At 43.6% G+C, this 14378-nt stretch overlaps 1 protein-coding gene across 1 annotated transcript; it reads right to left on the reverse strand.

Moving 5' to 3' along the window:
• Positions 1-341: 341 nt before the first annotated feature.
• Positions 342-7725, reverse strand: Lmod2 (leiomodin 2). Its single transcript, XM_040728678.1, has 3 exons — positions 7309-7725; positions 1054-2412; positions 342-553 (listed from the first exon to the last, which is right to left on the reverse strand). The coding sequence occupies exons 1-3, from the start codon at positions 7579-7581 to the stop codon at positions 527-529; spliced, it is 1659 nt and encodes a 552-aa protein (XP_040584612.1). The 5' UTR covers positions 7582-7725; the 3' UTR covers positions 342-526.
• Positions 7726-14378: the final 6653 nt, after the last annotated feature.

Raw genomic sequence — 14378 nt, forward strand, 5'->3', positions numbered from 1 at the left:
CTCGCACTTCCCAAAGAGCCTCTTTAATTTTATCTTCTGGAAAGAGATTTGGTCAGAATTTCTTGGGCATGAAGAAAGAAAGCAAATGGTAAGGGCATGAGCCCTTTTGGTGTGAGTACGTAATGATTTTAATATTTAGCAATATTACATACATAGCCAGCAGATGTATTAACTCACAGAAAAATATTAGTTTTGCTTTAAAAAAAAGAAAAAAGAACTTTAATCTAAGATTATTGGGATTACAAAAATAATAGCACATTTCTTTAAGTGATTTGAGCTCAGTCACAAAGACACCAGAGATGCAAAGAGATCTTCTAAGGCTTCTGCCCATATGAATCTTATGACATTTAAAAAAAAGTTTATTTTCATATTTACAGAAGGAACACGCTGATTGCTTGTTAAAATTCCCTTTGGAATTCCATAGTGACACTATCTTTGAAGTTGGGGAGTATTCATTTTGGAAACAGTTTACAGTGCACCTCAGGTCACACACTAAACAGTTCCGGGTCCTCTTCTACAGAGCGGTCTATCTCAGAGCATCGGGAACCTCCACCTAGAGAAACAGGGTGAAACAACAAGCGAGTTAAAGCGAACCATCATCATTGCTGCCACCTATAGGGTTTACCTTTAGCAGTGTTCCCTAAGCGGAATTTGAATATAGATTATGATCAAAGTATGACATCCATACTTACAACCTTGGTGGTGAATCACTTGCGGTTTTGTGGGTAAAAAAAAATCTGACAAGTGAAGAATCGTTTTTAGAATGCAGATAATACTTAGTTTTTGAATCGGGGAACTTTGGATTTTTTCTGTGTTGGAGTGTCATAAAATGATGAGCCTGGCTGAGATAATAAGTTGACAGGAATGGAAATGTGCTCATTCTCTCACACAGTATACCAGCCCCGAATGCTGACACTTGGCATGCTTGCGCTCATATGCACAAATAATTGAAACATTAGTAAGAATTTGGACAGGTGGCTTTGATAGCATCCATCCATGGAGGCTGATTCATTGAATCAGTTTCACCTTAAGGGCTGATCTGGGGTCACTTACCCTCCGTAGCTGTCTTATGCTGCTCCCCCGAATGGCTTCCATGAGGTTCTCATGAGCTGATCTCTGTGGTGTAGACGGCCGGGAGCTGTCTTCCATTTTCTTCTCTTGCACTGACCTCAGAGAATTCTTTATTTCCTTTAGGATATTGTTTGGCTGTTTCTTAACCTTTTTCCCTTTTTTCTTTCGCTGACTATTTTGCAGGGCCCGCTGGGCACTTTCCTGTTGTTTAATGACTTCCGCGATGTTTCTGGTGATGAGCTTTTTCTCTGGGAGGGGAGGGGGAGGCGGAGGAGGAGGAGGAGGCAGCATGTGGGGAGGGAGAGGAGGTGGGGGTGGAGGAGGGGGAGGAGCTACAGGAGATGGAGGCCTGCTTCTCCCAGTGTGGACTTTCTTGGAGACTTTGGGAGATGACCAGGGAGACTGCCTTGGAGATGCATATGGAGAAGAGCCTGGTGTCCCCCTTTGCCAGACCTTGGTCCTAAGAGTAGGTCCTCCCTCATAACCCTCTTGCTGTTTTTGCTCCTGCATGCGCTTTTGCCTCTGTTTATCCATATTCCTTGTTAGAATGCTCGTCATACTCATTCTTGGTCCTGGGAGCTCAAAATGGTACCCCAGCCTGAGCAGCGTCGTGTTCTCCTTGAGCAGCTTGACAATCTCCATCTCCACCTGGGAGCCCATGATGTGCCTCTGGTTGTGGAAGCGCAGCTCCGTCAGCACGGTGTTGTGCTGCAGGGCTCTCATGATGGCCAGGATCCCCTTGCCCGTGATGAAGTTGGACTCCACGTTGACACTGGTGATGTGCTCGTTGACCTTGAGCATTTCTGCAATGGCGATGGCTGCAGCGTCATCCGCATGCGTGTTGGCCAGACTAAATGTCTTCACTACTGTGTTGTCCCTGAGAGCTTCTGCGAAGCGGGATAAGGTCTGCGTGGTGATGTTCTCGATGTTGTTCAGATTGACCTCTGTTGTGTCAGGGTCATTGTTCTTAATCTTTTCCAGGGCGTCCTCAATAACGGTGGGGTTTCCACAAGGGTGAATGGCAGCTGGCGACTCTGTGTTTCTCTGTGTTCCTCCACTGCTGCCATTGGTTAAATTTATATTTTCTATTTGACTTTTAAATGTCTTTGGCTTAGAGTTATCTGAGTTAATGCTATTGCAGTTTACAGTGCCATTAATATGCTTTGGGGCTTCAGCTGTAGTTTCCTCTTCCTCACTGTCCTCGTCTTCCTCATCCTCCTCATCCTCCTCTTCCTCTTGAGACTCCTCCTCCTCTTCTGTGCACACCTCCTCAGAGACTTCACTGTTGCTCTCTGTGAAGATCAGGTCTTCCTCACTCTCTTCCTTGTCTTCTTCTGCAACCTAAGAAGCGCATTGACACCATTGAGGTTTTCACCGGAAGCGCATTTATCACTTTACAAAAGTGACGTAAGTGCCGCAAAGATCTGTTGTGAACAGGATTAGCAAGCCCTTGCTTCTGACCTCTCTAGTTCAAGTGGCCAAGGTCAACATTTTGTTGCATAACCACTAAGTCTACAAGGACAGCAGGCATTTATTGAATAAAATATGTGACCATTTTTCTAGTTTGAACACATAAGTCAGATCTTCAGCTTATGAAAGTGCTGTGTAAATGTTTCAACATTTTTGGCCTAGCAAGATATCTCAAAAGATACAGGTACTCTCAGCATAAGCCCAGTGGCTCCTTTGACCTCTACATGTGCCACCATAAATAAAATAAGAAAACTTGGGTGTACTGAATTCATGACTAATTTTGTTCCAGTTTTGCGAATCTAAACTTCCCTCTGGAATCAGTACACTGTTCTTTCCTATTTCTTTACACCAAGCAAGTACAACAAAAATAAACAACACAGTAATGAATTCACTATCCTTAATGCTCAAAATTTTTACCAGATCTGTTGGCACACACCTGTTATCCTGGCTAATGGGAAGTTTGAAGCAAGCGGGTAGTGAGTTCAAGGTCAGCCTAGGCAACTTAGTGAGACGATGTCTCAAAGAGAGGGGGCCAGGGCTTGGAACAGAGCCAGGCAACAGAATGTTTATTCCCCAAATGTTCAGTCAATTGCAGAAGTGATGAAGCCAAGTGCCCTCTGTCCTGCTTGTCCCCCTGTAGAGAAGCACATGTGGTTTGTTGCGGCTCAAGCATTTGTCTGTCGTGTGATGGTACCCAGCATGAGAGTGTGGAAAGTCCACACTCCCGGAGAGCCGCTGACCAGGGCAGGTCAAAACCTGCTCTCTGGAAAAACAACAAACAAGCCATGGTAAAGCATGACAGCCTGCAGAGGACTAGCCTCCCTAGATCCAAACCAGCGGCGTGCAGTAGCAGAGAGCGGGCCCTAGCCCAGCCTAGCGCTTTAAACGTCTGTAGCATGCGTCAATTGTAAAAGGCTTTCGGGTAAACAAGATTTGATTCTAGCCTAGTCACCTCTGTTCACTAGTCCCTGTGCACCGACCCCAAGACACTGCTTTCTCTTCTTCATGTTTTCTTTTATTAGAAAAAGTCTTGGAAATGTCGGAAGTGTCTTCTTTTCCCTTACTGTTTTGTGAGTCCTTCTCCTTATCTCTTTTGAAGCCCCATGGCTCTTGCCCCCCCCCCCCATCCTGCTCTTTCCTCTACACCGGGTGTTGCTGTCTGCGGCATGTGGATGGTGCTTTGGAAAACACTCTGTTGGTCTCCAGGTTTGTCTGCCCAGTTGTTGTCACAAGATAGCTTCCAGTTAGCTACACTTGTTTGGAGTGGCAGGCACCAAGGGATGGCCTGGGAAAGGTCAGCCTCTCCTGGAATGACCTGTCCAGTCTCAATTTACTTGATGTATTAGGAGAAGGGAGAGGGTGTCTGTCTGTCTGTCTGTCTGTCTGTCTACTTGTCTATCAAAGGGTTGGAGGGACAGGAGACATAACTCAATCATACAAAACACCCTATAGATGCATCAGTTGGACAGATTTCTAACACGCCCCCCACACCCCAAGTCCCTTTGCTTTGTGTAAATTCTTGTAAGTGGATTCCCCATCAGCTGTCTAAGGGTGTGTACTGTACCCTTGTGTTTTCTGGCTTTTCTTCAAAATCCGGAGTATGCTGCCTTCCGTACGACCGTGAACTCTCATCACCCTCAGTACTCAGATAGGGCTCTCTCTACAAGAGCTGTTCCCCTTCAAAACACAGCTGAAAACCATGTCAATTCTCCAGCAACGTGAGCTGTTATGTAATATGCTGATGCCTCTTCTCAGAGGCCTTCTCTAACACTTCCTGACGTCACCCCCGACATGCTTTCCTTGACACTTCTCCCAATAAGCTACATCTCCCACTTTAACTGCTCGCTCGCCATTTTCTCCACGGACTGTTTAAAATGGGCATAGGCCTCACCTAGCACAGAGCTTAGCATGTTATAGAGGCTCAGTAAACACTTGTTTACTGCATAGTTGTTCGAAGTTGATGTTGTTTAACAGTACTCATAGGATTATACTTGGAAGAAAATACTGATAAGGTCAGGTATAGTTAGGGGGCACCAAGTGTCCTGGCTCTTTGCCAGAGCCTGAGAGGTTTACCGGGACACAGGACATTTCTAATGCAGTCCAGGGCAACCTGAGATTGTTGCTCACCCCAGGAAGGGAGCATGTGGGAGAAAAACAGCAGCAAGGGGGAAGGGAGAGGAAGGATGGCCCCCAGGACCATCCCTGCTTCTTTATGAATCAGTTCTACACTGGAGGGGAGTGGGCAACGGTTTCCTACAACTGCTGCTTTGGAGTTAGGTCTGATCCTTTGGGGAATGGAGTGGAAGGGTGGACGTTGAGGAAGAGGTGGGAGATGAGGTGGGAGGGGACAGAGAAGATGGGATGCAAATGTTGATGAACATGGTGAGTAAACAGAGCAACAAGGAGACAGCCAACCTCTTCCGATCATCTCCACAACACCGTCACATCTGTAAGCAGGCAAGAGGCTCTCGGCCTGGTTCTCCCTACAAAGAGCTGGTTGACAAATCACTGAACCTTTCTGGGTCTCCAGAAAATGGGTGATCCTCATAGTCCTAATCACCATATGGAGTTGTTGGACCACAGCTACTTAGGCCTACCCTGATAGTTTCCCAGCTGCAGATCGTTTTGAAGTACCAGGCCATGTTCCTCCTGCTGGACAGGCATCTACACGCTCGTAAAACTGCCTTCATGCCAGTGTCTCTAGTTTCAATTCCAACTTGACTGACAAGCTGTTACCCTCACATAGGGACCTTAACTTTTCCTGGTCCCGGCTCTCAAGTGAAGAAATGTAAGACGAGATGAGCTAATGTGAGAAAAGTCATTGGCAACTGTGCCTTAGACCCAGAAGCTCAAGTGGGGAGAACTGAACTGCAGCTTTTCCAGAGTGCCTAGAGCTGATGTAGTACACATGTGTGTCAGCCTATATGGACAGATAAAAGGCTGCCACTCACTGGGTGCTACACAGAGTCTTCCTAACCCTTCGTAAAGCCAGGAGCCTCACCACCCATATCCCTTCTAGACCCCAGTTCCTTCTCATGGAACCTCTTTGTGCAGTCGTCACTGAGACAAGCACCTGCTCCCCCATCTCCTCGGCTGCTTGGAAGTTTTCCCTGCAGTATGACTGGACTTACTCGCTCTGTCAGCCGGCTTCTGCTCAGCACCCTTGTGACTACAGAGACAGCTGGCTGGGACTGTGAAATGGGAGAAAAGTTAACCAGCCGAGAAAGGAATCAAAGTTGGTAAAGAAGACAGCCTCTCTAATTGGTCCGATAAGCCACTGGCAGGATCAACAAAACCTTTGGCAGCCTGAGGTGGGTGTCAACAGCAGCTGACAACGGGCTTTGCCCTTTGGTTCCCTCTGCTGTCATAACATTATGACATTAAAATGCCTTTGTCCTGTTATTGTCATAGGTGCCTCTATGTCCTGGTGTCTTAGAGACAGTTGCACTCGCATTTTAAAGAAAATTCTTTAACAAGCATAATAAGATGTCATTCCATTTCATCAGACTGTTGACCCTCGTTTCCATTCCAAACAAAAACCAAGAACAAATAAGGAAACCAATCAAAGCAAATCCAACTTTTAAGTGATGGTTGGGGAAGAACCAACTAGCACAAATCTTGACTCGTCCTAGACTCTCCCTCCGCATCTTCCCATGGTTTCTCACTACTGTAACCATCACAGCCTCAGAAGATCCTGGCTTGGTCCCAGTGGCGCTTCCTTCAATGACTAACTCAGGCAAAGCTCACACATATCTTGCTGCAAAGGTGGTACACACAGCTATCACTGAGATCACCACAGTCCCCAGATGAGTACTGTGGAGGGCTGGCCACCATGAGCCCACTTACTTCAATTCTAAGTGATTTGAGTGGAGCACACAGGCTTGGAAATGGTCGTTCTATAAAGTCAGGGTTTCTTTCCTACAATAACATTCTACTGCTATAACGACTTTCCCAGACATTAGTCTTTTTAGCTTCTTTACAGTGATGCCTCACTGGGAAATTCAAAATGACTCTTTCCTGGGCAGCACACATGGGCTTCCTAGACCTGAGTTCTTGAACATAAGCATGTTTCCTAGTCTCAAAATCCCCATCAAGATTCTCAGAGATGAATCTGTACATGCAAGCTTGACCTGCATCCTTAGTGGGTTTCATCTAGAATGTTATTTAGCCTGCGTTTTTCTTTGGGGGAAAACTCAAGAACTTGTTGAAATCTCAGTGAGAAGAGCGGAATCTTGATTGACAAAAGAAACAAAAAATTGAGGTCTGTTATTGGACAAATGGAAAGAGAATCCTGAAGGAATGATTGTCTGTACAAATTAACAACTTAAGGACAAAATGGGAGGAGGAGAGAGGACTCTTGACTCTTATTCCCACATTCTTCCCAGAGCCTTGAACTTGGGCACTGGAAATATAAAATGTTTACCGCTACCTTTACTGCTGTCAAAGTATCAGGAAATAAAAGTACTTAACTGAAAGAAAATTGTTCCAGAAACATGCTATGCGACATCAGTGCCTTAGAGTGTTTGATGACTCATTGAAACTAACACTCTGGCTGTGAAGCATTTTCCTTTCCAGGTTCCCATTTTTAGTCAATAAAACCACTCTCACCAAGACCATTTTGGCCTGGAAGGTATTTCAGTAATGGGTACAGCTGGGCTATGAGAAAGTTTAAGTGATGAAGAATGAGAAGCTACAGAAAAAAGGGGTGTCTGGCTTTAGAGGAGGATGAGGATAATGGGCACAGCCAGGGCAGTCTTCAGAGCCTACCTTTCCACATTCCCCAAGCCGTTCCTTCTCCAAAAGTTTTTGGGACTCCTTTTCCCAATAAGCCATCAGCGCCTCTCTGCTGAAGTTCCCTGTGGGGGTTTTCTCCGTCAAACTCTTTTGCCTTAACCCCACAGGAAGGTTTCGGTCAGGTTCAATGTCTTCCAGCTCCCTCTCGAGCTCCTTAAGCTCCTCAGCTGAGAGGGAGGCCAGAAGTTCATCCTCATCGATGGATTCATATTTACTAAGTCCCCTTCTGTAGCCAAAAGTAGACATGGTCCCGGCCTCGTCAGACTCCCCAAGAACTTGAAGAACCAGGCATTCAAGGCAAGCAGGGGCTGACAGGGAGGCAAGTGTCAGGCTGGTCGGCAGCTGGTGTGAGGAGTGGCCTCAGGAGCCTTTTAAGAGTGGTGATGCAGGGTTGTGACAATGTGGGGAGGGTGAAAGCATGGGCTGTTTTAAGCATCAGACGTCAGCTAGACATTTGAACACAAAGAATGTCACATCAGTGGTGGATGGAGGTCTCAGAACCAGCAGGGATTATTCGCAGAGTGGCCAGAGCCATATTTAGCTGAGCCTGATAGCTGGTGAGGACAGGCGGAGTGTTTCAGATAGGAGGTCACATGGTTCTCCTTACTCTTTGCTCAAACAACGGAGGGTAAACTCTGTTTTGAAACTGTCTCGCCACAGACACTACAGCCATGAACCAACTCTTTCATTATGAACTGAGGTTGGAGAAACAACCCCATGACGTCCTATGGGTTGTTAGTCTAGTTCTTCTAGAATCATATCTTGGGTGGTGTGATGGGGACAGAGCTACGATAATACAGGGTTCTGTAATTTATTGTGCTTTGCAGTTTACAAAGCCCTGTCATGCAATTGCCTAGGTGCATGTACTTTAGGCCAACAGTTACAGATTTTGGCAATTTGAGACTGAGAGATTAAGTGAAACCCTTGAAGGTTGACAGCTGGAAGGGCAGAAGGAGTCTTCTCCCCTTCACCAAATGGCTGCCTTCTTCTCCTTCCTGTGTGTGAGCAGAAACTGGATTGTGCCAGTTGATTAAAGTCTGACACTGTGGCAGCCCAATGCTAAACACCCTGTAGATTTTATATCATTTATTTCCACAACTGTTTGAAGAATGTTATCATTGTCCGTGTCTGACAAGCATAGACCCCTGAGAGCTTGAGTAACTAGCTTAGGAAAACAAAGCTAAGAAGTAGAAAAGTCTAGAATTTCAACCCAGATAGTATCTGGGCTGAAAATTAGAAAGACATTAATTTTTAATTATGCCTGTGTATTCATTCTTGGGGTGTTATACTATCTATGGAGTTTGTAGAATTTCATACTAATTTCAGGATACAGATCTATAACTTTGGTAATATGTGTGCATAGAGATATACATATACCAACATAATATGCGCAGCATATAATATCTATGCATTCAGCTGAGCTTCTGGTGAGTATCTGGGCTATCTCTAGGCTTGGGCTGCCCATTACACTTACCTGAAAGTCTCTGAATACTCATATGGTTTTTATTTCTCCGTAGTAGAAACATTAGGTTGTATGGTAAATGCAATTGCAGTGAAGTTGCAAAACCAATTTCTAAAATGGCTCACCCATGAATTCCCAACGGAGGGAAAGAGCGCCAGTTTCCCTACATCACCTGTTACTGCTTGTTTTCCTGGTCACAGCCATTTTAGAGAGGACAAAATGGTGGTTTTCAGTTTCCCAGTTACTAATGACGTTGAGTGTAGTTTCACGTGCTTATTGCCCTTGGTAAATATTCAAATTTTGTGCCTATTTCTAAATTCAGTTGTTTTTTTTTTTACTAAGTTGTGAGTTGTTTATATATTTGAGAAACAAGCATTTAATGAGACAAATGATTTGTATATATTTCCTCTCATTCTTTGATTTGCCTTTTAGTGTTATTAGAAGAGTGATTTTTAAAATTAGGTTCACCTTATCATTTTTAGTCTATTAGTTGTTTCTTGGTGGTTACAGTTAAAACACCATTTCCTAATCCCAGGGTGCAAAGATTTACTCCTGTGTTTTGCTCAACAGTTCAGATTTGCTTTTTAGGTTTAGGCTTATGACCCATTTTGACCAAATTTTTTTTATGCAGAAGGTAAAATATTATATATATAATATATATGAGAGAGAGAGACGATAGAGAGAGATAGTTACTCATCTCAGCACTATTTGTCATGAAGACTCTCTTGTCCGGTAATTGTTTGGCACATCTGTGGGAAAGTAACTGAGCATTGATGTAAGGGTAGATGTCTGGGCGGTTCTGTCTGTTGATGTGTGTGTGTCTCTGCCAGTGCTCCATGGTTAAACTTTCTGTAGCTCTGTAGAACAGTTGAAGTCAGAGTTGAGTTCTTAGCTCCACTCTTCTGCATGATGATTCAGTTAAATATGTTTCAACTCTTAGTGTTCTGCCTTCAGAATCAAATGATACATTCCAGAAATGATATTCAGAGAGAGAATAATGAAACTATAAATGATTAACTTTTTAAAATTACTTTTCTATTTAAAGATACAGACTATTTGTTCCTGTTTCTGAAGTTCAATGTGGTCGTGATTCCTTAACATGATAAGTGATGGTTAGGTCAGATAAGTATTATTTTGAACTAGTAGCATGCATACATATATTTTTGAGGAATGCATGACGCTTTTTAAATGAAAAGATTGATTTAAGTTTTGAAAGTGCCATCAAGTTATGATAGGTATATAAATCTGGTGAATAAATTGAGTTATTCAGCTTAACAATGACATCTTACATGAAAATAATAATGTGTATAAATTATAGCATAAACTCCTTATTAATGACACATTAGACACATGGCACATTGGTCAATGTGAATATTTGGGAGTAAGTAATTATGTAATATTAGGAGAACTGTGTTTTACTCCTTTCCTTTATGTTTTTGATGTATTTAACTCATGTTTGTCTTGAAATTTACTGAATACACACATGTTAGATTTCAATTGATCTACTTGGATTAGAGCAATAAATGAAACCAACTGAGTCCTTTTCTTCGTAGAGAGCAACATGAACATATTGGCAATGGAACACAACAAAAAGAAGGGCTACAGGGAAGATCAGACAGGGTAAGGGAAGCAAGAAGTTTTGGGGAAGGCAATGCTTCATTTCAGAAGATTTCTATAGTCTGATGGCATTTGAACTCAGAGCTGAAAAGGGACTGTATGCACACATATTATAACATATATGGTATGACCATGAAAAAATTGCACAGATAGTCTTAGAATAAAGGACCTTTGAAATACTCAGTCCTCTGTACTATCTATCTGTGTTGTATTCGAACGTTATCAATCAAAATATTCCTTGACAAATGGCTCGGGTCTGTAGAAAGTTCCTCTATATATTGTACTGAAAATGCTTAGAAAACCATCCCATATGCTTTTAGTTTCCTCATTCGAATGACCCAGAATAAATATAGCCTTCCATGAGTTTCTTCTGTCAAGTCTTGAGTGGCCCATAAGCGTCTCTGAAAGTGACTCCAAAGAGTCAGAATTAAAATATCATACCACTTGGCACCATCACTGACAAAAACTTGCCTCTTCAGAGCAACGGCCACTTCAAACACCTTGGTATATTTACTGTCAGTCAGTCTGACTGTAACAATCACAACTCGTCCCCCACAGACTTCGTGATATCTACTCAGAAGTAGTTTCCACAAACTCTAAATCCGTTTGTTAAAATTCTGCCATGTGACTAGACACTGTCATTCAGCCTTGCTTCAACTAACCTATGATGGACAAATTTTTTCGGAAGTTTTTTACATCAAGAAAAACAGTCCAGTTGGACATGTGTTCTAAGAGCCGGCATTTTATATTTTGGAATTTTCACTTGGTGTTTTTGTTCATTGTATGTAGAAACAATGATAGTATAAGATAACAAAGAGTTTTCAAAATTAGTATGTCTTGTTTTAAAAAAAATCACTGCCTTGGTGGGAATTTTTTGTTGTTCTTAATTCACTGATTCACTAAGACATATAATCTCATGATAGTGTCAATTCCTTGTTAAGGGAAAACTGAGTTTTCTCTTTCAACCTCTTGGGTTTTGTTTTGTTTTGTTTTTTCCCTTCTAAGCTTCTTCCTGAAAATGTCTCCTGTGGTTGCTTGTCCACACAGTCACTCTCTCCTTGCTGTGAGACACTACTGTGCTGAAAGCTAGGACTGCAGGCAGGAAAAGAGAAACCAATTCAGTTTCTGCCCTCAGGTAGTTGAGACTCTGGAATAGAATAGGCAGCTGGCAGCAGCCTTGCCGAGCAGCCAAGCCAGGCGCCAGGGGAAGAGCCAGAGCCCAGCACAGAGCAAGATGCAGACCAAGACAGAGAAGGCACAGGGATGGGAAGGGGTCCCAGGCAGAGAGAGCAGCCGCTGAGTAGGGGCCCAGGAGAGAGAGAACAAGAGTGAACACTGTTTAACAGCGGGGGGAGTAGAGACTAGGCAGAAACTTCCCTGATTCCACAATTTGCTTAGGGAGGTAACCACCCAACCACATTCTCTAACAACTGTCAGCACTGTGCCCTACTCGTGCTGAGAGCACACAAATGTTGAATGTTTTATATGAAGAGTTGTGTAGGTCATGCTACAGAGGTCTTTATTATCATCTAGCTATGCGTGCTTATCTCTGCCATTACCCTACATAGCTGCCATGTGGCCAGAAAGTCTGTTGTACACCCCGTAGGGATTCCAGAAGATGGGGAATGGAGGTTCAGTATGACCAGAAGTCAGTAGTACCAGTCTTTCCAGAAGGTTGATATTTCACTTATTGTTTTGTCTCTTTACTTTTTGCGTTTCATCTGATATATTACGTGGGATGGAGTTATTGCAAGAGCATTTAGTGCTCTTAAGCACTAAGCCATCTCTCTAGCCCCCCGCGATGAGATTTTTATACATGTACATAGTATGCTTCCGTCACATTCTTGCTTCCCCTGACCACTCCCCCCTTCCTCGTTCATTTTATGCTAATTTTTCCTTTTAGTGTGGATTCTTCATATAAAGATAGCAACAGTGTTCTCTTAAGCAACCATGTGCATAGAACCATCTCGGCCTAACATTACATAGAGGAAAACCCCACTTGTTAAAGTATTTTGGTGATGGCTTCTGTACTATTGGCGACTGCTATTTAGCGGTGTTACCAGACAGTATTATTGTTTTTTTGTCTTTTTACTTTAGGCTCAAATTTCAGGGGGTACTTGGTAACTTCAGAAATTGTTCATATTTCAAAACAATTTCTGCTACAGGCATTCCTATCTGCAACTGCAAGACAGCTCAAGATATTATGTGAATTTAATTTTAAATTATATTTAACATTCATGTTATATGGCATACAATTATCTATTTACTAATTAAAACCTATTTCTATGCGCCCTGTGCTTTATGGTACATTAGATACCATCACTACGAGATTTAATATACGATATTTAATTTCAGTATGTATAAGGTAGCCCAAAAGTCCAAGGTGGGCACCAATGTGTCACCTTACTCAGCTAAAATCTTTGAGCTGAGTGACGTTCCGCGAAAACATCCAGATAGTGTCCCAGTATCTCAAACTACTAAAGATCAGCCTCTTGCTTTCTCTTTCTGCGGCTTCACCCCAAAGGCGGCTCACACACCCTCAGACACCACTCGCTGGGGCCTCGGTGGGTATTTTTCAGCGGCTTCTCTCACAGTGCAGTAGTGTGTAGGCATAGGTCTGGGCTCCTCTGCTCTAACCGCCTCCGGATTCCTGCTTTATGTCGGGCTGTTCCCCGTTGCCTCAACGTGAGTCTATGCTGCTTTCATTTTCTGGGCTGGAGACAGCGATGGACTGAAGTCCTTCTTATGCTTTGCCTATTGCCCCACCCTGACCACCATCTTCCGCAGCAAAGCCAGGGTAACCTTTTAAGAGCACAAATGTCACCAGGTCATTCCCCTAAAACCCCTAAGTACCTTCCATTGTTCTTCAGACTGAACCTTCAGCGAGTTCTGCTCACCTTTCGTGCTTCTCGTAAATGACCTTCCAGAGTCCACACTTGAGCCGTGCTGGCATGACCGTGAACCTCTCTGAGCTGCTCCGTCCTTTGCCCATTGCACTTGCTTGGTTCTGCCTGTAAAGCCTTTGTTTGCCTCTTGAGCTGCTCTGGGCCCACAGGCGCTGAGGCCCCAGGCCACGTGGAGCTCTAGGTTCCCACAAAGGTGGTTCACAGACCGTGACATTTGGGGTTGCTTGTTTTAAACAGGTCTTCACGGGAGAACGCGTTTCCCAAGGCAGGAGACTTGCCAACTTCACTTGCTTTCTCCAAGGCCTAGCACAGTTGTTAAGCGTTCAGGAAGTATCTCAAAAACAAAGCTGCAGGACAGGAGTGAGTTAGTCATGAAAGTGAAAATGCAGTTTTTGAAACTGACAGAAATCATGGCAATTACTGGATCTGAAGTGATTCAAAAGTTTTTGTTTTATTCTGAGACTTGTTTTGGTTTGTATGTTTGTTTGGTTTTGTTTTTGGAGACGAGGTTTCTCTGTGTAGCTTTGGAGGCTGTCCTGTAACTTGCTCTGTAGACGTGGCTGGCCTCGAACTCACAGAGATCAACCTGCCTCTGGCTCCTGAGTGCTGGGGTCAAAGGCGTGTACCGCTGCAGCCTAGCTGATTATTCTGTGACCAAACTCAAGGCTTCTTGCAAACATTGTAACACTTTGTAATGGTGTAGCTCCCACTGGGCAGCTCCAAGTCTTTTTGTTTACCAGAACAGCTTTCAGAGAAAGCCTTCCTATTTGTAACAGAATGACCAACACCTTTAATTTTCTTTGCTCTGGGACACCCAAACACTTCCAGCGGCCAAGGTCCACACTTTTTTAGTCGCTGTTCCTTCGTGGTGTGTGATTCATAGCTAAGAACCAGCCCATCTGATCCGCCTAGTAAGTGGTACAACCTCAGGGTGATATGTTTATTCATTTTATGAATGCCTTATTAACATATTTATTTACTTATTTATTTATAGTGAATCTGTGAATTGGACCCAGAACCCTGTTTATGACAAAGAATTACTCTACCACCAGGTACAT

The sequence above is a fragment of the Mesocricetus auratus genome, unplaced genomic scaffold (assembly GCF_017639785.1).
Source record: "Mesocricetus auratus isolate SY011 unplaced genomic scaffold, BCM_Maur_2.0 Super-Scaffold_100019, whole genome shotgun sequence".
NCBI lineage: Eukaryota > Metazoa > Chordata > Mammalia > Rodentia > Cricetidae > Mesocricetus > Mesocricetus auratus.